The 26,019-nt window shown below is 14.6% G+C and overlaps 1 protein-coding gene across 5 annotated transcripts in view; it reads left to right on the plus strand.

The window, feature by feature from the left end:
- qtc (GRIP domain-containing protein quick-to-court) overlaps nucleotides 1–26,019 on the plus strand; it is a 171,888-nt gene that overhangs the window by 62,955 nt on the left and 82,914 nt on the right. For all 5 annotated transcript variants that reach the window (XM_073970591.1, XM_073970590.1, XM_073970593.1 and 2 more), the window contains one exon: nucleotides 18,933–19,969. In XM_073970591.1, the coding sequence (XP_073826692.1) occupies nucleotides 18,953–19,969 (1,017 nt within the window). In that variant the 5' untranslated portion in view covers nucleotides 18,933–18,952. The remainder of the gene's footprint in view (nucleotides 1–18,932; nucleotides 19,970–26,019) is intronic.

Raw genomic sequence — 26,019 nt, forward strand, 5'->3', positions numbered from 1 at the left:
AACTGATGAGATCCAGTGGCGTGGATCGAAACTATAGTATTCCCTGCCTTACCCCTTGGCGAGCAATGCCAAATCTTTTCCACTAATAAAATAGTTGTTTTAAAATATTAAAACAACAACAATGGGATTAAGCCAGACTATTTTGAAAAAAAAAAAAAAAACAAAATTGCAAACGCTATCCCAATAAAAAAAACGCCACAATGCTTCAAATTGCGAAAAATGTTTTTGAAAATATAGCGGATTAATTCGCTTTATCTGTGGATCGTTTCTTTTTCAGTTAAGAAAACGATACACAAACCGCGTTTTTGCGGAAACAGAGGTTTAAAAGTTTAGCGGTATTTGAATGTGCATCCGATTTATCCCAAAAACTTATTGTGAATGTACATTCACGGTTCTTGATGGATTTTATTGAAATAGGTTTATATCGATGTATTTTTTCACGGTTGATAGTGAAATCGGATGAGCGTTATACAGTATTTTGCACATTAAACTGTAGACGATGCTACATCGCAGTCGCCAAAGTTAATCTTGGTAAATGTATACAAAGGAAAAGAAAACAATTCGTTGTTGACTCGTGTCGATTTACACGCATTTCAAAATGCATATTACCGGACACAGTTTTCCTTCAAAATTATTCCCAATTTAAAGTTACACAAAATGTATTTGAAAGTCGTCCATATCATCGTAAGATGTTAGCGTGTATTCTGGAAGTAATTACAATAATAAATGTGCGTTTTCGCGTGAATTTGACTTAAAATAGATGAATAGCTCCGACCTATTTTTTCTACGTTTTCTTCAACTAAGCCACCAAATAAATTTAAAAAAATATTTTTTTCATACAAACATTTTTTAAATTTACTCGATATATTTTTTGTTTTTGCTATAATATGCGAACCGCTAAACAGATTTGTAAAGTTTTGGTTTCATTTAAACCTTCGCGATGTTTAGATTACGTACATATTTTTTAGGGTGCATAAATAGCTTGAATTTTATTAAAACAAGTTGCAAACCACCAATTTTTTTTAATTCTTTCGTATTTTCTGCGAAAATTTACAACTTTTTTACAAAAGTTGTGGGACCTCAGCAATCATATAGCCATAAATTAACAGTGTTTCTCAATATAATAAGTAGCGTTTTTTAAAGATTTTTTTCTTATTATCTGAATTGAAACCGCCGCGCAATAACCGATATTAGTATCTCGAACAGATTTGAGAATGGGATTTTTTCTCAATCCATGTACCAAAAATCTTTCATGTAGCTTAATTTTTTTTTTTAATTTTTTTTTTTTGATGGAAAACTAAAAAGTTTTTCTTTTCCTTATATACCCTCGTGAGCCTAAAGACTGAGGGTATAAAAATGGTAAAATAATTTCAGAGTGGTTTGGGTGAGTTTTTTATCGAATCAACTTATATGTAAGATTATATTTAAACTTAAATAAATAGTTATAAAACTGTGATACAGAGAAAATAGGTTGTAAAAAAGACATAACCCTATTGTATACTCCTGCAACCACAAGGTATTGGGTATAAAAATAGGTTTTGCTATAACTTTACTCAGTCAGGTCAAAGTTAGAAAAAATTATTTAACTTTCCTTTAATCGTAGAAATGTTTGGTAGGTGGTTCCTCAACTTTGTTTCATAATTACAAACAGGTAGCTGTGTTCGCCATAACTTCCAGTTCAAAAGCTAATGAACTTTCAACTAATAACTTTATAAAGATATCTATTTTTTTTTTTTTTGAAATATTGGAAATTAAAATATTCACATTTCATTTTTTAAAAATAAAGCCATACCATGAAATACCACACATTTTGCGGTGGATTTCTTTGTTTTTGCTTTCATTTTCATTTACTCCGTTCGCACACATAGAAGAAATTAACAGATTATGTTTTTTTTTTCAAAATTATTAAAGTAAATTATTTGCACAGCAAATGCTTAGGAAGGGGGGTTCGAACTCATAAAACGCTTGAACAACAGCAACATTTTTGCCACATGCCTTTATTGACTGAAATGTTTAAGTGAGTGACTGGTAAACGTCAAATGCGAGACTGGTGGTATTTGAAAAGTTAAAAAAAATTTTTTCGCATTTCAGTATTTCACATATAAAAAAGTAAATATGAGTGTTTGTTATATCTAACAGCGCGTGTAAGCTTTACTTTCATTGTTAATCATCATAGAAGCTGCAAAAAATACCGGCAGAAGGGGAAAAAATAAGACAGAGAGGACTACGATTTCGGATTTCGCCACAAATCCTCATCTTTTCTCTTAGTTTATTGAATATAAACAAATAAACATTATTGTTGGTATTATATGTCCTTTTAGGATCGGAATTTCGTCCTATAAAATATGTAAATAATTTATTTATCGGCACTGGGATTCAAAATAAAGTTTCTTCTAATATTGATAGTACCAATAATTGTTTACCAGCACTGGCAAGAGATTGATTGATAGAAAGAAAACAACCGGAAAGAGGCCAATGGAATAGAAAGAAACGCTTACTTTTAAAAGTGAAATTATGCTTAAATTGAGCGTTTAAAGATAATTAAAACATTATTTTTTGCAGTTTATCTTTTTGTCTTATGTTTTGCTGTTGTTTTGTCAATAAGAAAAGAGAACATATAAACATATCAAATTCATAAAAATAAAACCTTGAAAACAAACAAAAAAACTCGAAAGTAAATCCAAATTTGAAGTAGGTATTAAACGAATTGTTAAGCTTTGCTGATTTTAGCAAATTTTGAGAGGTCACAAACGATATTTTACTAAAGCTTTGACACCATTTTCAAAGGTACCACTTGTCTAGAATTGGAACTCAGTCCAAAGATTAATCGCTTAATATATCATGGAAATTATTATTTAAAGTTACAAACTTCAAACGAGACAAAATGACTTTTAAAATTCAGCATCTAACCCACGGAAACCTGAGCATGGCTTCAAGTGTTACTGTAACTTTTTTGCGTCCATTAAATAATTACGAAGTGCCGTTGTTTACATGCCATTAAAGAACGTTCTAATTAACATAAATGCACACAACTCTTGTAATTAAAATTGTCATCTCTTTAAAAAAAAAAAACTTTTTCTTTGAAGTATTATCTAATCGTGTTTTTCACACTTTAATAATGTAATACAGACATATTTGGAGCAGTTACCATGTACAACTGCTTTAAACAAACTGGTTGCTTCATTCCTTTAACATGTTGTGAATGATGTGATGGTAAACGATAGCCGTTAGCCGGCTAGTCAACTCCTCCTTTGCGAAAAACATCAAATAAATAACACCATGTTCAAAAGTCATGAATGAAGTGGCGTTAACCGGCTTTAATGTCGTCGCTGTCATGTCTTTAGACGCTCTATTAATGCTAAGTGGTTATGTGATATGCTGGACGTTTGTACGTTGGCCATATCATATGCCCACAGACATACCAATGTGTGTACATAGTATGTACCCAATAAAATCCAAGTGGAATATACTCAACTGGAATTAGAGGTTTCCCTCATGGGTTTAAAGGAGTTCAAATATAAAATATACAATTTTAAACATAAAATATAATATAAAAAATATGAAATATAAAATACAAAATATAACATATAAAATATAAAATATAAAATATAAAATATAAAATATAAAATATAAAATATAAAATATAAAATATAAAATATAAAATATAAAATATAAAATATAAAATATAAAATATAAAATATAAAATATAAAATATAAAATATAAAATATAAAATATAAAATATAAAATATAAAATATAAAATATAAAATATAAAATATAAAATATAAAATATAAAATATAAAATATAAAATATAAAATATAAAATATAAAATATAAAATATAAAATATAAAATATAAAATATAAAATATAAAATATAAAATATAAAATATAAAATATAAAATATAAAATATAAAATATAAAATATAAAATATAAAATATAAAATATAAAATATAAAATATAAAATATAAAATATAAAATATAAAATATAAAATATAAAATATAAAATATAAAATATAAAATATAAAATATAAAATATAAAATATAAAATATAAAATATAAAATATAAAATATAAAATATAAAATATAAAATATAAAATATAAAATATAAAATATAAAATATAAAATATAAAATATAAAATATAAAATATAAAATATAAAATATAAAATATAAAATATAAAATATAAAATATAAAATATAAAATATAAAATATAAAATATAAAATATAAAATATAAAATATAAAATATAAAATATAAAATATAAAATATAAAATATAAAATATAAAATATAAAATATAAAATATAAAATATAAAATATAAAATATAAAATATAAAATATAAAATATAAAATATAAAATATAAAATATAAAATATAAAATATAAATATAAAATATAAAATATAAAATATAAAATATAAAATATAAAATATAAAATATAAAATATAAAATATAAAATATAAAATATAAAATATAAAATATAAAATATAAAATATAAAATATAAAATATAAAATATAAAATATAAAATATAAAATATAAAATATAAAATATAAAATATAAAATATAAAATATAAAATATAAAATATAAAATATAAAATATAAAAATATAAAATATAAAATATAAAATATAAAATATAAAATATAAAATATAAAATATAAAATATAAAATATAAAATATAAAATATAAAATATAAAATATAAAATATAAAATATAAAATATAAAATATAAAATATAAAATATAAAATATAAAATATAAATATAAAATATAAAATATAAAATATAAAATATAAAATATAAAATATAAAATATAAAATATAAAATATAAAATATAAAATATAAAATATAAAATATAAAATATAAAATATAAAATATAAAATATAAAATATAAAATATAAAATATAAAATATAAAATATAAAATATAAAATATAAAATATAAAATATAAAATATAAAATATAAAATATAAAATATAAAATATAAAATATAAAATATAAAATATAAATATAAAATATAAAATATAAAATATAAAATATAAAATATAAAATATAAAATATAAAATATAAAATATAAAATATAAAATATAAAATATAAAATATAAAATATAAATATAAAATATAAAATATAAAATATAAAATATAAAATATAAAATATAAAATATAAAATATAAAATATAAAATATAAAATATAAAATATAAAATATAAAATATAAAATATAAAATATAAAATATAAAATATAAAATATAAAATATAAAATATAAAATATAAAATATAAAATATAAAATATAAAATATAAAATATAAAATATAAAATATAAAATATAAAATATAAAATATAAATATAAAATATAAAATATAAAATATAAAATATAAAATAAAATATAAAATATAAAAAAATATAAAATATAAAATATAAAATATAAAATATAAAATATAAAATATAAAATATAAATATAAAATATAAAATATAAAATATAAAATATAAAATATAAAAATATAAAATATAAAATATAAAATATAAAATATAAAATATAAAATATAAAATATAAAATATAAAATATAAAATATAAAATATAAAATATAAAATATAAAATATAAAATATAAAATATAAAATATAAAATATAAAATATAAAATATAAAATATAAAATATAAAATATAAAATATAAAATATAAAATATAAAATATAAAATATAAAATATAAAATATAAAATATAAAATATAAAATATAAAATATAAAATATAAAATATAAAATATAAAATATAAAATATAAAATATAAAATATAAAATATAAAATATAAAATATAAAATATAAAATATAAAATATAAAATATAAAATATAAAATATAAAATATAAAATATAAAATATAAAATATAAAATATAAAATATAAAATATAAAATATAAAATATAAAATATAAAAATATAAAATATAAAATATAAAATATAAAATATAAAATATAAAATATAAAATATAAAATATAAAATATAAAATATAAAATATAAAATATAAAATATAAAATATAAATATAAAATATAAAATATAAAATATAAAATATAAAATATAAAATATAAATATAAAATATAAAATATAAAATATAAAATATAAAATATAAAATATAAAATATAAAATATAAAATATAAAATATAAAATAATAAAATATAAAATATAAAATATAAAATATAAAATATAAAATATAAAATATAAAATATAAAATATAAAATATAAAATATAAAATATAAAATATAAAATATAAAATATAAAATATAAATATAAAATATAAAATATAAAATATAAAATATAAAATATAAAATATAAAATATAAAATATAAAATATAAAATATAAAATATAAAATATAAAATATAAAATATAAAATATAAAATATAAAATATAAAATATAAAATATAAAATATAAAATATAAAATATAAAATATAAAATATAAAATATAAAATATAAAATATAAAATATAAAATATAAAATATAAATATAAAATATAAAATATAAAATATAAAATATAAAATATAAAATATAAAATATAAAATATAAAATATAAAATATAAAATATAAAATATAAAATATAAAATATAAAATATAAAATATAAAATATAAAATATAAAATATAAAATATAAAATATAAAATATAAAATATAAAATATAAAATATAAATATAAAATATAAAATATAAAATATAAAATATAAAATATAAAATATAAAATATAAAATATAAAATATAAAATATAAAATATAAAATATAAAATATAAAATATAAAATATAAAATATAAAATATAAAATATAAAATATAAAATATAAAATATAAAATATAAAATATAAAATATAAAATATAAAATATAAAATATAAAATATAAAATATAAAATATAAAATATAAAATATAAAATATAAAATATAAAATATAAAATATAAAATATAAAATATAAAATATAAATATAAAATATAAAATATAAAATATAAAATATAAAATATAAAATATAAAATATAAAATATAAAATATAAAATATAAAATATAAAATATAAAATATAAATATAAAATATAAAATATAAAATATAAAATATAAAATATAAAATATAAAATATAAAATATAAAATATAAAATATAAAATATAAAATATAAAATATAAAATATAAAATATAAAATATAAAATATAAAATATAAAATATAAAATATAAAATATAAATATAAAATATAAAATATAAAATATAAAATATAAAATATAAAATATAAAATATAAAATATAAAATATAAAATATAAAATATAAAATATAAAATATAAAATATAAAATATAAAATATAAAATATAAAATATAAAATATAAAATATAAAATATAAAATATAAAATATAAAATATAAAATATAAAATATAAAATATAAAATATAAAATATAAAATATAAAATATAAAATATAAAATATAAAATATAAAATATAAAATATAAAATATAAAATATAAATATAAAATATAAAATATAAAATATAAAATATAAAATATAAAATATAAAATATAAAATATAAAATATAAAATATAAAATAATATAAAATATAAAATATAAAATATAAAATATAAAATATAAAATATAAAATATAAAATATAAAATATAAAATATAAAATATAAAATATAAAATATAAAATATAAAATATAAAATATAAAATATAAAATATAAAATATAAAATATAAAATATAAAATATAAAATATAAAATATAAAATATAAAATATAAAATATAAAATATAAAATATAAAATATAAAATATAAAATATAAAATATAAAATATAAAATATAAAATATAAAATATAAAATATAAAATATAAAATATAAAATATAAAATATAAAATATAAAATATAAAATATAAAATATAAAATATAAAATATAAAATATAAAATATAAAATATAAAATATAAAATATAAAATATAAAATATAAAATATAAAATATAAAATATAAAATATAAAATATAAAATATAAAATATAAAATATAAAATATAAAATATAAAATATAAAATATAAAATATAAAATATAAAATATAAAATATAAAATATAAAATATAAAATATAAAATATAAAATATAAAATATAAAATATAAAATATAAAATATAAAATATAAAATATAAAATATAAAATATAAAATATAAAATATAAAATATAAAATATAAAATATAAAATATAAAATATAAAATATAAAATATAAAATATAAAATATAAAATATAAAATATAAAATATAAAATATAAAATATAAAATATAAAATATAAAATATAAAATATAAAATATAAAATATAAAATATAAAATATAAAATATAAAATATAAAATATAAAATATAAAATATAAAATATAAAATATAAAATATAAAATATAAAATATAAAATATAAAATATAAAATATAAAATATAAAATATAAAATATAAAATATAAAATATAAAATATAAAATATAAAATATAAAATATAAAATATAAAATATAAAATATAAAATATAAATATAAAATATAAAATATAAAATATAAAATATAAAATATAAAATATAAAATATAAAATATAAAATATAAAATATAAAATATAAAATATAAAATATAAAATATAAAATATAAAATATAAAATATAAAATATAAATATAAAATATAAAATATAAAATATAAAATATAAAATATAAAATATAAAATATAAAATATAAAATATAAAATATAAAATATAAAATATAAAATATAAAATATAAAATATAAAATATAAAATATAAAATATAAAATATAAAATATAAAATATAAAATATAAATATAAAATATAAAATATAAAATATAAAATATAAAATATAAAATATAAAATATAAAATATAAAATATAAAATATAAAATATAAAATATAAAAAAAATATAAAATATAAAATATAAAATATAAAATATAAAATATAAAATATAAAATATAAAATATAAAATATAAAATATAAAATATAAAATATAAAATATAAAATATAAAATATAAAATATAAAATATAAAATATAAAATATAAAATATAAAATATAAAATATAAAATATAAAATATAAAATATAAAATATAAATATAAAATATAAAATATAAAATATAAAATATAAAATATAAAATATAAAATATAAAATATAAAATATAAAATATAAAATATAAAATATAAAATATAAAATATAAAATATAAAATATAAAATATAAAATATAAAATATAAAATATAAAATATAAAATATAAAATATAAAATATAAAATATAAAATATAAAAATATAAAATATAAAATATAAAATATAAAATATAAAATATAAAATATAAAATATAAAATATAAAATATAAAATATAAAATATAAAATATAAAATATAAAATATAAAATATAAAATATAAAATATAAAATATAAAATATAAAATATAAAATATAAAATATAAAATATAAAATATAAAATATAAAATATAAAAATATAAAATATAAAATATAAAATATAAAATATAAAATATAAAATATAAAATATAAAATATAAATATAAAATATAAAATATAAAATATAAAATATAAAATATAAAATATAAAATATAAAATATAAAATATAAAATATAAAATATAAAATATAAAATATAAAATATAAAATATAAAATATAAAATATAAAATATAAAATATAAAATATAAAATATAAAATATAAAATATAAAATATAAATATAAAATATAAAATATAAAATATAAAATATAAAATATAAAATATAAAATATAAAATATAAAATATAAAATATAAAATATAAAATATAAAATATAAAATATAAAATATAAAATATAAAATATAAAATATAAAATATAAAATATAAAATATAAAATATAAAATATAAAATATAAAATATAAAATATAAAATATAAAATATAAAATATAAAATATAAAATATAAAATATAAAATATAAAATATAAAATATAAAATATAAAATATAAAATATAAAATATAAAAATATAAAATATAAAATATAAAATATAAAATATAAAATATAAAATATAAAATATAAAATATAAAATATAAAATATAAAATATAAAATATAAAATATAAAATATAAAATATAAAATATAAAATATAAAATATAAAATATAAAATATAAAATATAAAATATAAAATATAAAATATAAAATATAAAATATAAAATATAAAATATAAAATATAAAATATAAAATATAAAATATAAAATATAAAATATAAAATATAAAATATAAATATAAAATATAAAATATAAAATATAAAATATAAAATATAAAATATAAAATATAAAATATAAAATATAAAATATAAAATATAAAATATAAAATATAAAATATAAAATATAAAATATAAAATATAAACTATAAAATATAAAATATAAAATATAAAATATAAAATATAAAATATAAAATATAAAATATAAAATATAAAATATAAAATATAAAATATAAAATATAAAATATAAAATATAAAATATAAAATATAAAAATATAAAATATAAATATAAAATATAAAATATAAAATATAAAATATAAAATATAAAATATAAAATATAAAATATAAAATATAAAATATAAATATAAAATATAAAATATAAAATATAAAATATAAAATATAAAATATAAAATATAAAATATAAAATATAAAATATAAAATATAAAATATAAAATATAAAATATAAAATATAAAATATAAAATATAAAATATAAAATATAAAATATAAAATATAAAATATAAAATATAAAATATAAAATATAAAATATAAAATATAAAATATAAAATATAAAATATAAATATAAAATATAAAATATAAAATATAAAATATAAAATATAAAATATAAAATATAAAATATAAAATATAAAATATAAAATATAAAATATAAAATATAAAATATAAAATATAAAATATAAAATATAAAATATAAAATATAAAATATAAAATATAAAATATAAAATATAAAATATAAAATATAAATATAAAATATAAAATATAAAATATAAAATATAAAATATAAAATATAAAATATAAAATATAAAATATAAAATATAAAATATAAAATATAAAATATAAAATATAAAATATAAAATATAAAATATAAAATATAAAATATAAAATATAAAATATAAAATATAAAATATAAAATATAAAATATAAAATATAAAATATAAAATATAAAATATAAAATATAAAATATAAAATATAAAATATAAAATATAAAATATAAAATATAAAATATAAAATATAAAATATAAAATATAAAATATAAAATATAAAATATAAAATATAAAATATAAAAATATAAAATATAAAATATAAAATATAAAATATAAAATATAAAATATAAAATATAAAATATAAAATATAAAATATAAAATATAAAATATAAAATATAAAATATAAAATATAAAATATAAAATATAAAATATAAAATATAAAATATAAAATATAAAATATAAAATATAAAATATAAAATATAAAATATAAAATATAAAATATAAAATATAAAATATAAAATATAAAATATAAAATATAAAATATAAAATATAAAATATAAAATATAAAATATAAAATATAAAATATAAAATATAAAATATAAAATATAAAATATAAAATATAAAATATAAAATATAAAATATAAAATATAAAATATAAAATATAAAATATAAAATATAAAATATAAAATATAAAATATAAAATATAAAATATAAAATATAAAATATAAAATATAAAATATAAAATATAAAATATAAAATATAAAATATAAAATATAAAATATAAAATATAAAATATAAAATATAAAATATAAAATATAAAATATAAAATATAAAATATAAAATATAAAATATAAAATATAAAATATAAATATAAAATATAAAATATAAAATATAAAATATAAAATATAAAATATAAAATATAAAATATAAAATATAAAATATAAAATATAAAATATAAAATATAAAATATAAAATATAAAATATAAAATATAAAATATAAAATATAAAATATAAAATATAAAATATAAAATATAAAATATAAAATATAAAATATAAAATATAAAATATAAAATATAAAATATAAAATATAAAATATAAAATATAAAATATAAAATATAAAATATAAAATATAAAATATAAAATATAAAATATAAAATATAAAATATAAAATATAAAATATAAAATATAAAATATAAAATATAAAATATAAAATATAAAATATAAAATATAAAATATAAAATATAAAATATAAAATATAAAATATAAATATAAAATATAAAATATAAAATATAAAATATAAAATATAAAATATAAAATATAAAATATAAAATATAAAATATAAAATATAAAATATAAAATATAAAATATAAAATATAAAATATAAAATATAAAATATAAAATATAAATATAAAATATAAAATATAAAATATAAAATATAAAATATAAAATATAAAATATAAAATATAAAATATAAAATATAAAATATAAAATATAAAATATAAAATATAAAATATAAAATATAAAATATAAAATATAAAATATAAAATATAAAATATAAAATATAAAATATAAAATATAAAATATAAAATATAAAATATAAAATATAAAATATAAAATATAAAATATAAAATATAAAATATAAAATATAAAATATAAAATATAAAATATAAAATATAAAATATAAAATATAAAATATAAAATATAAAATATAAAATATAAAATATAAAATATAAAATATAAAATATAAAATATAAAATATAAAATATAAAATATAAAATATAAAATATAAAATATAAAATATAAAATATAAAATATAAAATATAAAATATAAAATATAAAATATAAAATATAAAATATAAAATATAAAATATAAAATATAAAATATAAAATATAAAATATAAAATATAAAATATAAAATATAAAATATAAAATATAAAATATAAAATATAAAATATAAAATATAAAATATAAATATAAAATATAAAATATAAAATATAAAATATAAAATATAAAATATAAAATATAAAATATAAAATATAAAATATAAAATATAAAATATAAAATATAAAATATAAAATATAAAATATAAATATAAAATATAAAATATAAAATATAAAATATAAAATATAAAATATAAAATATAAAATATAAAATATAAAATATAAAATATAAAATATAAAATATAAAATATAAAATATAAAATATAAAATATAAAATATAAAATATAAAATATAAAATATAAAATATAAAATATAAAATATAAAATATAAAATATAAAATATAAAATATAAAATATAAAATATAAAATATAAAATATAAAATATAAAATATAAAATATAAAATATAAAATATAAAATATAAAATATAAAATATAAAATATAAAATATAAAATATAAAATATAAAATATAAAATATAAAATATAAAATATAAAATATAAAATATAAAATATAAAATATAAAATATAAAATATAAAATATAAAATATAAAATATAAAATATAAAATATAAAATATAAAATATAAATATAAAATATAAAATATAAAATATAAAATATAAAATATAAAATATAAAATATAAAATATAAAATATAAAATATAAAATATAAAATATAAAATATAAAATATAAAATATAAAATATAAAATATAAAATATAAAATATAAAATATAAAATATAAAATATAAAATATAAAATATAAAATATAAAATATAAAATATAAAATATAAAATATAAAATATAAAATATAAAATATAAAATATAAAATATAAAATATAAAATATAAAATATAAAATATAAAATATAAAATATAAAATATAAAATATAAAATATAAAATATAAAATATAAAATATAAAATATAAAATATAAAATATAAAATATAAAATATAAAATATAAAATATAAAATATAAAATATAAAATATAAAATATAAAATATAAAATATAAAATATAAAATATAAAATATAAAATATAAAATATAAAATATAAAATATAAAATATAAAATATAAAATATAAAATATAAAATATAAAATATAAAATATAAAATATAAAATATAAAATATAAAATATAAAATATAAAATATAAAATATAAAATATAAAATATAAAATATAAAATATAAAATATAAAATATAAAATATAAAATATAAAATATAAAATATAAAATATAAAATATAAAATATAAAATATAAAATATAAAATATAAAATATAAAATATAAAATATAAAATATAAAATATAAAATATAAAATATAAAATATAAAATATAAAATATAAAATATAAAATATAAAATATAAAATATAAAATATAAAATATAAAATATAAAATATAAAATATAAAATATAAAATATAAAATATAAAATATAAAATATAAAATATAAAATATAAAATATAAAATATAAAATATAAAATATAAAATATAAAATATAAAATATAAAATATAAAATATAAAATATAAAATATAAAATATAAAATATAAAATATAAAATATAAAATATAAAATATAAAATATAAAATATAAAATATAAAATATAAAATATAAAATATAAAATATAAAATATAAAATATAAAATATAAAATATAAAATATAAAATATAAAATATAAAATATAAAATATAAAATATAAAATATAAAATATAAAATATAAAATATAAAATATAAAATATAAAATATAAAATATAAAATATAAAATATAAAATATAAAATATAAAATATAAAATATAAAATATAAAATATAAAATATAAAATATAAAATATAAAATATAAAATATAAAATATAAAATATAAAATATAAAATATAAAATATAAAATATAAAATATAAAATATAAAATATAAAATATAAAATATAAAATATAAAATATAAAATATAAAATATAAAATATAAAATATAAAATATAAAATATAAAATATAAAATATAAAATATAAAATATAAAATATAAAATATAAAATATAAAATATAAAATATAAAATATAAAATATAAAATATAAAATATAAAATATAAAATATAAAATATAAAATATAAAATATAAAATATAAAATATAAAATATAAAATATAAAATATAAAATATAAAATATAAAATATAAAATATAAAATATAAAATATAAAATATAAAATATAAAATATAAAATATAAAATATAAAATATAAAATATAAAATATAAAATATAAAATATAAAATATAAAATATAAAATATAAAATATAAAATATAAAATATAAAATATAAAATATAAAATATAAAATATAAAATATAAAATATAAAATATAAAATATAAAATATAAAATATAAAATATAAAATATAAAATATAAAATATAAAATATAAAATATAAAATATAAAATATAAAATATAAAATATAAAATATAAAATATAAAATATAAAATATAAAATATAAAATATAAAATATAAAATATAAAATATAAAATATAAAATATAAAATATAAAATATAAAATATAAAATATAAAATATAAAATATAAAATATAAAATATAAAATATAAAATATAAAATATAAAATATAAAATATAAAATATAAAATATAAAATATAAAATATAAAATATAAAATATAAAATATAAAATATAAAATATAAAATATAAAATATAAAATATAAAATATAAAATATAAAATATAAAATATAAAATATAAAATATAAAATATAAAATATAAAATATAAAATATAAAATATAAAATATAAAATATAAAATATAAAATATAAAATATAAAATATAAAATATAAAATATAAAATATAAAATATAAAATATAAAATATAAAATATAAAATATAAAATATAAAATATAAAATATAAAATATAAAATATAAAATATAAAATATAAAATATAAAATATAAAATATAAAATATAAAATATAAAATATAAAATATAAAATATAAAATATAAAATATAAAATATAAAATATAAAATATAAAATATAAAATATAAAATATAAAATATAAAATATAAAATATAAAATATAAAATATAAAATATAAAATATAAAATATAAAATATAAAATATAAAATATAAAATATAAAATATAAAATATAAAATATAAAATATAAAATATAAAATATAAAATATAAAATATAAAATATAAAATATAAAATATAAAATATAAAATATAAAATATAAAATATAAAATATAAAATATAAAATATAAAATATAAAATATAAAATATAAAATATAAAATATAAAATATAAAATATAAAATATAAAATATAAAATATAAAATATAAAATATAAAATATAAAATATAAAATATAAAATATAAAATATAAAATATAAAATATAAAATATAAAATATAAAATATAAAATATAAAATATAAAATATAAAATATAAAATATAAAATATAAAATATAAAATATAAAATATAAAATATAAAATATAAAATATAAAATATAAAATATAAAATATAAAATATAAAATATAAAATATAAAATATAAAATATAAAATATAAAATATAAAATATAAAATATAAAATATAAAATATAAAATATAAAATATAAAATATAAAATATAAAATATAAAATATAAAATATAAAATATAAAATATAAAATATAAAATATAAAATATAAAATATAAAATATAAAATATAAAATATAAAATATAAAATATAAAATATAAAATATAAAATATAAAATATAAAATATAAAATATAAAATATAAAATATAAAATATAAAATATAAAATATAAAATATAAAATATAAAATATAAAATATAAAATATAAAATATAAAATATAAAATATAAAATATAAAATATAAAATATAAAATATAAAATATAAAATATAAAATATAAAATATAAAATATAAAATATAAAATATAAAATATAAAATATAAAATATAAAATATAAAATATAAAATATAAAATATAAAATATAAAATATAAAATATAAAATATAAAATATAAAATATAAAATATAAAATATAAAATATAAAATATAAAATATAAAATATAAAATATAAAATATAAAATATAAAATATAAAATATAAAATATAAAATATAAAATATAAAATATAAAATATAAAATATAAAATATAAAATATAAAATATAAAATATAAAATATAAAATATAAAATATAAAATATAAAATATAAAATATAAAATATAAAATATAAAATATAAAATATAAAATATAAAATATAAAATATAAAATATAAAATATAAAATATAAAATATAAAATATAAAATATAAAATATAAAATATAAAATATAAAATATAAAATATAAAATATAAAATATAAAATATAAAATATAAAATATAAAATATAAAATATAAAATATAAAATATAAAATATAAAATATAAAATATAAAATATAAAATATAAAATATAAAATATAAAATATAAAATATAAAATATAAAATATAAAATATAAAATATAAAATATAAAATATAAAATATAAAATATAAAATATAAAATATAAAATATAAAATATAAAATATAAAATATAAAATATAAAATATAAAATATAAAATATAAAATATAAAATATAAAATATAAAATATAAAATATAAAATATAAAATATAAAATATAAAATATAAAATATAAAATATAAAATATAAAATATAAAATATAAAATATAAAATATAAAATATAAAATATAAAATATAAAATATAAAATATAAAATATAAAATATAAAATATAAAATATAAAATATAAAATATAAAATATAAAATATAAAATATAAAATATAAAATATAAAATATAAAATATAAAATATAAAATATAAAATATAAAATATAAAATATAAAATATAAAATATAAAATATAAAATATAAAATATAAAATATAAAATATAAAATATAAAATATAAAATATAAAATATAAAATATAAAATATAAAATATAAAATATAAAATATAAAATATAAAATATAAAATATAAAATATAAAATATAAAATATAAAATATAAAATATAAAATATAAAATATAAAATATAAAATATAAAATATAAAATATAAAATATAAAATATAAAATATAAAATATAAAATATAAAATATAAAATATAAAATATAAAATATAAAATATAAAATATAAAATATAAAATATAAAATATAAAATATAAAATATAAAATATAAAATATAAAATATAAAATATAAAATATAAAATATAAAATATAAAATATAAAATATAAAATATAAAATATAAAATATAAAATATAAAATATAAAATATAAAATATAAAATATAAAATATAAAATATAAAATATAAAATATAAAATATAAAATATAAAATATAAAATATAAAATATAAAATATAAAATATAAAATATAAAATATAAAATATAAAATATAAAATATAAAATATAAAATATAAAATATAAAATATAAAATATAAAATATAAAATATAAAATATAAAATATAAAATAATAAAATAATAAAATAAAAAATATAAAATATAAAATATAAAATATAAAATATAAAATATAAAATATAAAATATAAAATATAAAATATAAAACATAAAACATAAAACATAAAATATAATATATAATATATAATATATAATATATAATATATAAAATATAATATATAATATATAAAATATAATATATAAAATATAAAATATAAAATATAAAATATAAAATATAAAAAAATAAAATATAAAAATAAGGTACATACAACTGATATATAACATAAATTAAGAGACGAGTCTTCTATGAGAACCCTTTTGTATTATGAAGAAACCCTCTGTTAGTCCATGAGACAACCTTCTGGTGTTGTAAGAAAAGACCTTCTGATATTTAATGAGTCGACCTTCATATTGGTTGCAGGTTTGTCATGCATAATTTCAAAAATTAAGGTCAGAACCTAGCTACGACACACCATGACAATCAATTATTTCCAATTACAACAATTTTATCGTTTACTCAAGGTCAAAATTCAATTTTACCATCTGGTCCATCCTTCACCTTTTATTTATTTCATATTTTTTTCTGTTTTTCTTTTCAGTTACTAAATTATTCTTCAATATGATGTCATCATCGTCATCAGCAGCAGCTGTATATACAACGTCATATCCCCAAATAGACCATCGAACTGTGGTGTTCAAAAGTTCACAGCTGGAAGAGAACCAGGAGGCTAACATTAGTCGTGGTAGCAGCAAAGAGACCCTCATTTCAGTTGATTCAATTATTGAAGAATATTATCCATATCGAAATCGAAACGTATTCGGAACCCCAACTAAAGTTGCAACAAGACCCGCAACTGTATTGCAATCAGCGACAACAACACCGACTTACGTTTCACCTCGTAGACCATTATCCTCGTTGGCCCTACACTCAACAACTAAAACTAAAATTCCATATCCATTGGCAACAATTTGGACCAACAACAGCAGGAGCAGCAATAGTAGTGGCAATAAGAAGAGTACGTTCCATTTGAACGGTAACAACAGCGACAACACAAACTGTAACTATTGCCGTAACATTGCTGCTGTTGGTGATGCCTTTATGCGCATGCCTGCTAATAAATCCAATTTAGCTACAACGCTCATTATGGAACCTGTGGCAAGTGAAACTTCATTGCCATCGACAGCGGAGGTGGCAGCAGGGGTGGAATGCAATCATCAAAACACCCACAACAACACAAGCACGGCAAACGCTAACATAACCGGTGGTCGTTTTCAAACAATACGGCATAAACTTGCTTTAATCACACAGAAACCTTCGACGGATGCAACATTGGAACGGTCATTATCCTTGCGTAAAAATTTTAAATATTCCAACAAAACGGCTGCCGTAGAAGGAAAAAATAAAACTAACAATACCGAGAAGCTGGAAGGAAATCATAATTCTTCTGCCTCAATAGTGCAAAATGACCAACAACAGCAAACAAATGACATTGCCTCAACAAAAGGACAACAAACAATATCAAAGGATCAATCAATAAAATCCACAATAAAAACAAACATGGAACAGCAAAACTCATCAACAACTACAACAGATGGAATAGTTAATGGTGATATAAATCAGGATTTTGAGAAAATGGTAAGTTGCATAAACTTGTATCTACGTACATATGTATATCCTTTTGAGAAGTATTTGTGATATAATTTGTTTGTTACATAAAAAAACCTACATTTGAGTATTGTGGAGTTACAGAAAAAATGGAGTTTGGTATTGATTTTCTTGAAAATTTTGTATATTTGATGAGCATTTTGTGGCTGTTGTTGTTATCGTTGTAGAAACGAAGCAACTTCACAGAACTGTCATCGCACCAGTTTACGTGTTTTTTTTTTGTTTTCGTCCTGCAAAATTTGTTTGTTCCACTTTCCGCCTTTGCCACGAATTAAACAACCACCCACCACCCTTCTCTTGTTGGGGTTTGTTTTTATCGTTTGTTTCGTAGTTTCCATTTTTTTGAGTTTGTTTTTTTTCATATTTTTTTAGTGTAAAATAAGGGTGGGGTAACTACCCACCAGATGTACAATTCACAAAGGCTTGTCAATGCCAGTGTTGTCAAATTTTGTTAAGGGGTTCTAATGGCAAATGTTATAATAAAAAAACGCCAAAAATAGTGATGTGTAAATTTGAGTTTATTTTATATACCCTTCACCATATGGAGGGTATAATTAAATTTGTCATTCCGTTTGTAACACATCGAAATATTCGTGGGAGACCCTATAAAGTATATATATTTTTGATCAGCATAAAATTCTATGTCGATTTAATCATGTCCGTCTGTCCGTCCGTCCGTCTGTCTGTTCAAATCAAGATACAGCTCGCAATTTTAAAGATAGAGAGTCAATATTTGGTACAGAAGTTTTTATTACTTGCAGGATGGTTGGTATTGAAAATGGGATATATTGGTCCACGTTTTGATATAGCCCCCATAGAACGGTACCTCCCGATTTTCGGTATTTTGAAGGTTTTAGCTTCATTATCCTACCAAAATGGCTGAAATTTGGTATTTAGTTATCGTTGGGTGTATAGAACTTTCCACCTGAAATTTGTTGGTATAGGTTCACGCCTTCATATAGCCCCCATAGAACCGTACCTCCCGATATTCGGTATTTTGAAGGTTTTAGCTTCATTATCCCACCAAAATGGCTGCAATTTGGTATTTAGTTATCGTTGGGTGTATAGAACTTTCCACCTGAAATTTGGTGGTATAGGTTCACGCCTTCATATAGCCCCCATAGAACGGAACCTCCCGATATTCGGTATTTTGAAGGTTTTAGCTTCATTATCCCACCAAAACGGTTGAAATTTGTTAATTAGTCTTCGTTGAGGATATAAATAGTTCCACTTGAAATTTGTTGGTCTACGTCCACACCTTTATATAGCCCCATTTCCGACTGAAATTCGTTGGTATAGGTGCACGTTTCGATATAGCCTCCTAGAACAATACCTCCTGATTTTCGTAATTGTGGAGGTTGTGACGTCAATATCTCACAGAAATGACTGAAATTGGTATTTTATCTTCTTCATAAACGAAAGGAAATTAATTGTTCCATTTTACTTCAATACAACTCGTGGTGGAGGGTATAACAAGTTCGGCCAGGCCGTTCTTACTAGTTTTTATTTTATATTTACACGGTGCTCTTGAACCAGCTTTAAATGAAAGGAGCTTACACATGGGAAGTTTTTGCGGATTCTGAAGCTTCAAGGTTCACAGATGAGAAAAATCAAAAAATAAATCTCGGTCAAAGTTCACTTTTTTTAGAGTTTTTTTTTTAGGTTTTCACGAGTTTGCTGAGAAACCGCTAGCTCTATCAAAATGGAGATAAGGAAAATGTTGTAGCAGTAACAATTCTCTACAAGATTGCACTTTATGATATTTTCGTAGGTTTTACCATTTTTGAGATATAGAAGTTCAACTTGGAACAATTCACTGTATCGTCTCCTTATAAAACAATGTCATGACTGCAATTTCCCAATGTTAACTTATATATCTCAAAAATGGTACAACCTAGGAAAAAATTGCGAAAGCAAATCTTGTTGAGAATTTTCACAGCTATAAGATTTTCTCTAGTCCCATTTCGATAAGACTTACCGTTCTCAAGCAAATCTTGAAAACCTAAGAAAAAAAAAAACTTAAAAATGTGCGGTCAAAGCTCACTTTTTTTACAGTTTTCTCGGTTTTCACGAGTTTGCTGGGAAACCGCAAGCCATATCAAAATGGAAATAAGGAAAATGTTGTAGCAGTGAAAATTCTCTACAAAATTGTACTTTATGATATTTTCGTAGGTTTTACCATTTTTGAGATAAAGAAGTTCGAATTGGGACAATTCGCTGACTGTATCATCTCCTTATAAAACAATGTCATGACTGCAATTTCCCAATGTTAACTTATATATCTCAAAAATGGTACAAGCTAGGAAAAAATTGCGAAAGCCAATCTTGTTGAGAATTTTCACAGCTATAAGATTTTCTCTAGTCCGATTTCGATAGGACTTACCGTTTTCAAGCAAATCTTGAAAAGCTAAGAAAAAAAACTTAAAAATGTGCGGTCAAAGTTCACTTTTTTAGACTTTTTTTCGGTTTTCACGAGTTTGCTGGGAAACCGCAAGCCCTATCAAAATGGAAATAAGGAAAATGTTGTAGCAGTGAAAATTCTCTACAAAATTGTACTTTATGATATTTTCGTAGGTTTTACCATTTTTGAGATATAGAAGTTCAACTTGGAACAATTCGCTGACTGTATCATCTCCTTATAAAACAATGTCATGACTGCAATTTCCCAATGTTGACATATATAACTCAAAAAATTGCACAACCTAAGAAAAAATTACGAAAACCAATCTTGTTGAGAATTTTCACAGCTATAAGATTTTCTCTAGTCCCATTTCGATAAGACTTACCGTTTTCAAGCAAATCTTGAAAACCTAAGAAAAAAAAATTAAAAATGTGCGGTCAAAGCTCACTTTTTTTACAGTTTTCTCGGTTTTCACGAGTTTGCTGGGAAACCGCAAGCCATATCAAAATGGAAATAAGGAAAATGTTGTAGCAGTGAAAATTCTCTACAAAATTGTACTTTATGATATTTTCGTAGGTTTTACCATTTTTGAGGTAAAGAAGTTCGAATTGGGACAATTCGCTGACTGTATCATCTCCTTATAAAACAATGTCATGACTGCAATTTCCCAATGTTAACTTATATATCTCAAAAATGGTACAAGCTAGGAAAAAATTGCGAAAGCCAATCTTGTTGAGAATTTTCACAGCTATAAGATTTTCTCTAGTCCGATTTCGATAGGACTTACCGTTTTCAAGCAAATCTTGAAAACCTAAGACAAACAAAACTTAAAAATGTGCGGTCAAAGTTCACTTTTTTAGACTTTTTTCGGTTTTCACGAGTTTGCTGGGAAACCGCAAGCCCTATCAAAATGGAAATAAGGAAAATGTTGTAGCAGTGAAAATTCTCTACAAGATTATACCTTGTGATATTTTCGTAGGTATTACCATTTTTGAGATATAGAAGTTCAACTTGGAACAATTCACTGACTGTATCGTCTCCTTATAAAACAATGTCATGACTGCAATTTCCCAACTTTAACTTATATTTCTCAAAAATGGTACAACCTAGGAAAAAATTGCGAAAGCCAGTCTTGTTGAGAATTTTCAAAGCTATAAGATGTTCTCCAGTCCCATTTCGATAATACTTACCGTTCTCAAGCAAATCTTGAAAACCTAAGAAAAAAAACCTAAAAATGTGACGATATCGATGTTGTTTAAATTTCTTTTGTTTTTGTAACAACTACAAAACAAACAAATGAAATTGTTGTAAAATAAAGAATGAGTAAAGTTGTTAAAAGGTTACAGAATAGGCATACTGGTCACATTTTTAATTTTTTTTCTTAGGTTTTCAAGATTTGCTTGAGGGTATGCCTATTCGGTAACATTTATCGATTGAAAAGTTGTTAAAATTTATTTTGTTTTTGTAACAACAATGTTTATTTTACAACAATTTGTAGTTGTTACAAAAACAAAAGAAATTTTAAAATTTTCTTCGAGTACCTCCCACACAAAATTCGGATAAAGTGAAGTTTAAGAGCACCTCTCTGATCGTTTTGAAACTTCTTTCGTTTGGTTGTACTTGCGGCTCTCTTTACGACGGTACAATTTTTTTTCCTGCGCAAGTCCATACTTCCTGAGATATTGGCCTAAAAGCTGCATGAAACCCTGACGACACTAACCAAAATGGCAAATCCGCAAGATAAATCTCTCATGGAGTTTCTGATTGGTGCAAACTTTGCAAATCATATTATTTCATCCAGTCATGTATCAGGTTGGAATATGGATTGTATCGGTCCACTCCTTCGGGTGCATCCCACATAAAATTCGGATAAAGTGAAGTTTAAGAGCACCCCTCGGATGGTTTTGAAATTTCTTTTGTTAGGTTGTACTTGCGGCTCTCTTTACGACGGTACAATTTTTTTTCGTATTATTTCATCCAGTCATGTATCAGGTTGGAATATGGATTGTTTCGGTCCACTCCTTCGGGTGCATCCCACACAAAATTCGGATAAAGTGAAGTTTAAGAGCTCCTCTCGGATAGTTTTGAAATTTTTCTGTAAGTTTTCCTTGCGGCTCGCTTTACGATGATGCAATTTTTTTTTCTTGCGCAAGTCCATACTTCCTGAGATATTGGCCTAAAAGCTCCAAGAATCCTGACGGCACCAACCAAAATGGCAAATCCGCAAGATAATTCTCGCAGAGAGTTTCTGATTGGTGCAGACTTTGCACATCGAATATGGAATATGGACTATATCGGTCCACCCCTTCGGGTACCTTCCACACAAAATTCGGATAAAGTGAAATTTAAGAGCTTCTCTTGCATCGTTTTGACAATTTTGATTCTTGCCTCATCAAAATAATGGTTTTAGACCCCAAGTATGTTTGGACGAAATACGTTTCAGACAATTTGGAGTCGATTTAGCAATGTCCGTCCGTCTGTCTGTCTGGCTGGATGGTGCGCACGATAACTCTCGAACGTATCAACCGATTCGAACCAAATGTAATATTTTGCCTAAACTTAGTTTAAGTTCGAAGATGGGTTATATTGGTCCACTCCTACAGGAAATGTTCGGAAAGTTTTTGCGCACGATAACTCTTGAAGGGAATAACCGATTTGGTCCATACTTTGCAAATCGTAAAATTTCTACCAGGCTTAGATGAGGTTCCAATATGGACTTAATCGGCCCACTCCTTCGGGTACCTCCCACACAAAATGTCAGAAAAGTTAAGTTTAGGGCCATCTCTCAAATCGCTTTGATTTTTGTTGTAACAACTTGTATTCAGTGCCTTCCATATGACGGTATATGTTTCATTAGGGACAAGTCCATACTTACTGAGAAAATTGTCTAAAAGATGCAAAAAACCCAATAACACCGTGTGTAGTAGTTGGAGCTCACAATAACTCTCGAAAGGATCCGCCGATTCGGTCCAAACTTTGACCTTCGCAGTATTTTATCCAAATATAGTTTAAGTTCGAAGATAAGCCATATCGGTCCACTCCTTCAGTTACCATCCCCACAAAACTTCAAAAATGTTCGGAAAAATTTTGCCCACGATAACTCTTGAAGGGAGTGACCGATGTAATCTATACTTTGCACATCCTAATATATGTACCAGATATAGATCAGGTTCGAATATGGACTATATTTGTCTACTCCTTCTCGTACCTCTCACACAAAATTTCGGATAAGTTCACTTTAAGACCTGCTCTCGAATCACTTTGATTTTTGTTGAAGCGATTTGCATTCGCTACCTCCATTACGACGGTAAAAGTTTTTTCAGGTGCAAGTCCATACTTCTTGAGAAAACAGCCCGAATGGTATAAAAAAACCCCTATGTCACCATATGTGACGGTCAGAGAGCACTATAACGAACTGTTCAACCGATTTGGTCCATTTGGTCTTCGTCATATTATATCCAAATTTAGTTTGATGGGCAATACCGGTCCACAACTTTCGGTACTTCTCCCCAATATTTAAAAAATGACACTAAAATGCTAGGACGATATCACTTGAATGGGGCAACCAATTTGGTCCAAACTTTGAATCTCCTAATATTTTATCAAAATTTAGTTTAAC

Source organism: Musca autumnalis, unplaced genomic scaffold, assembly GCF_047663935.1.
Source record: "Musca autumnalis isolate F117 unplaced genomic scaffold, ASM4766393v1 scaffold_2, whole genome shotgun sequence".
Taxonomy (NCBI): Eukaryota; Metazoa; Arthropoda; class Insecta; order Diptera; family Muscidae; genus Musca; species Musca autumnalis.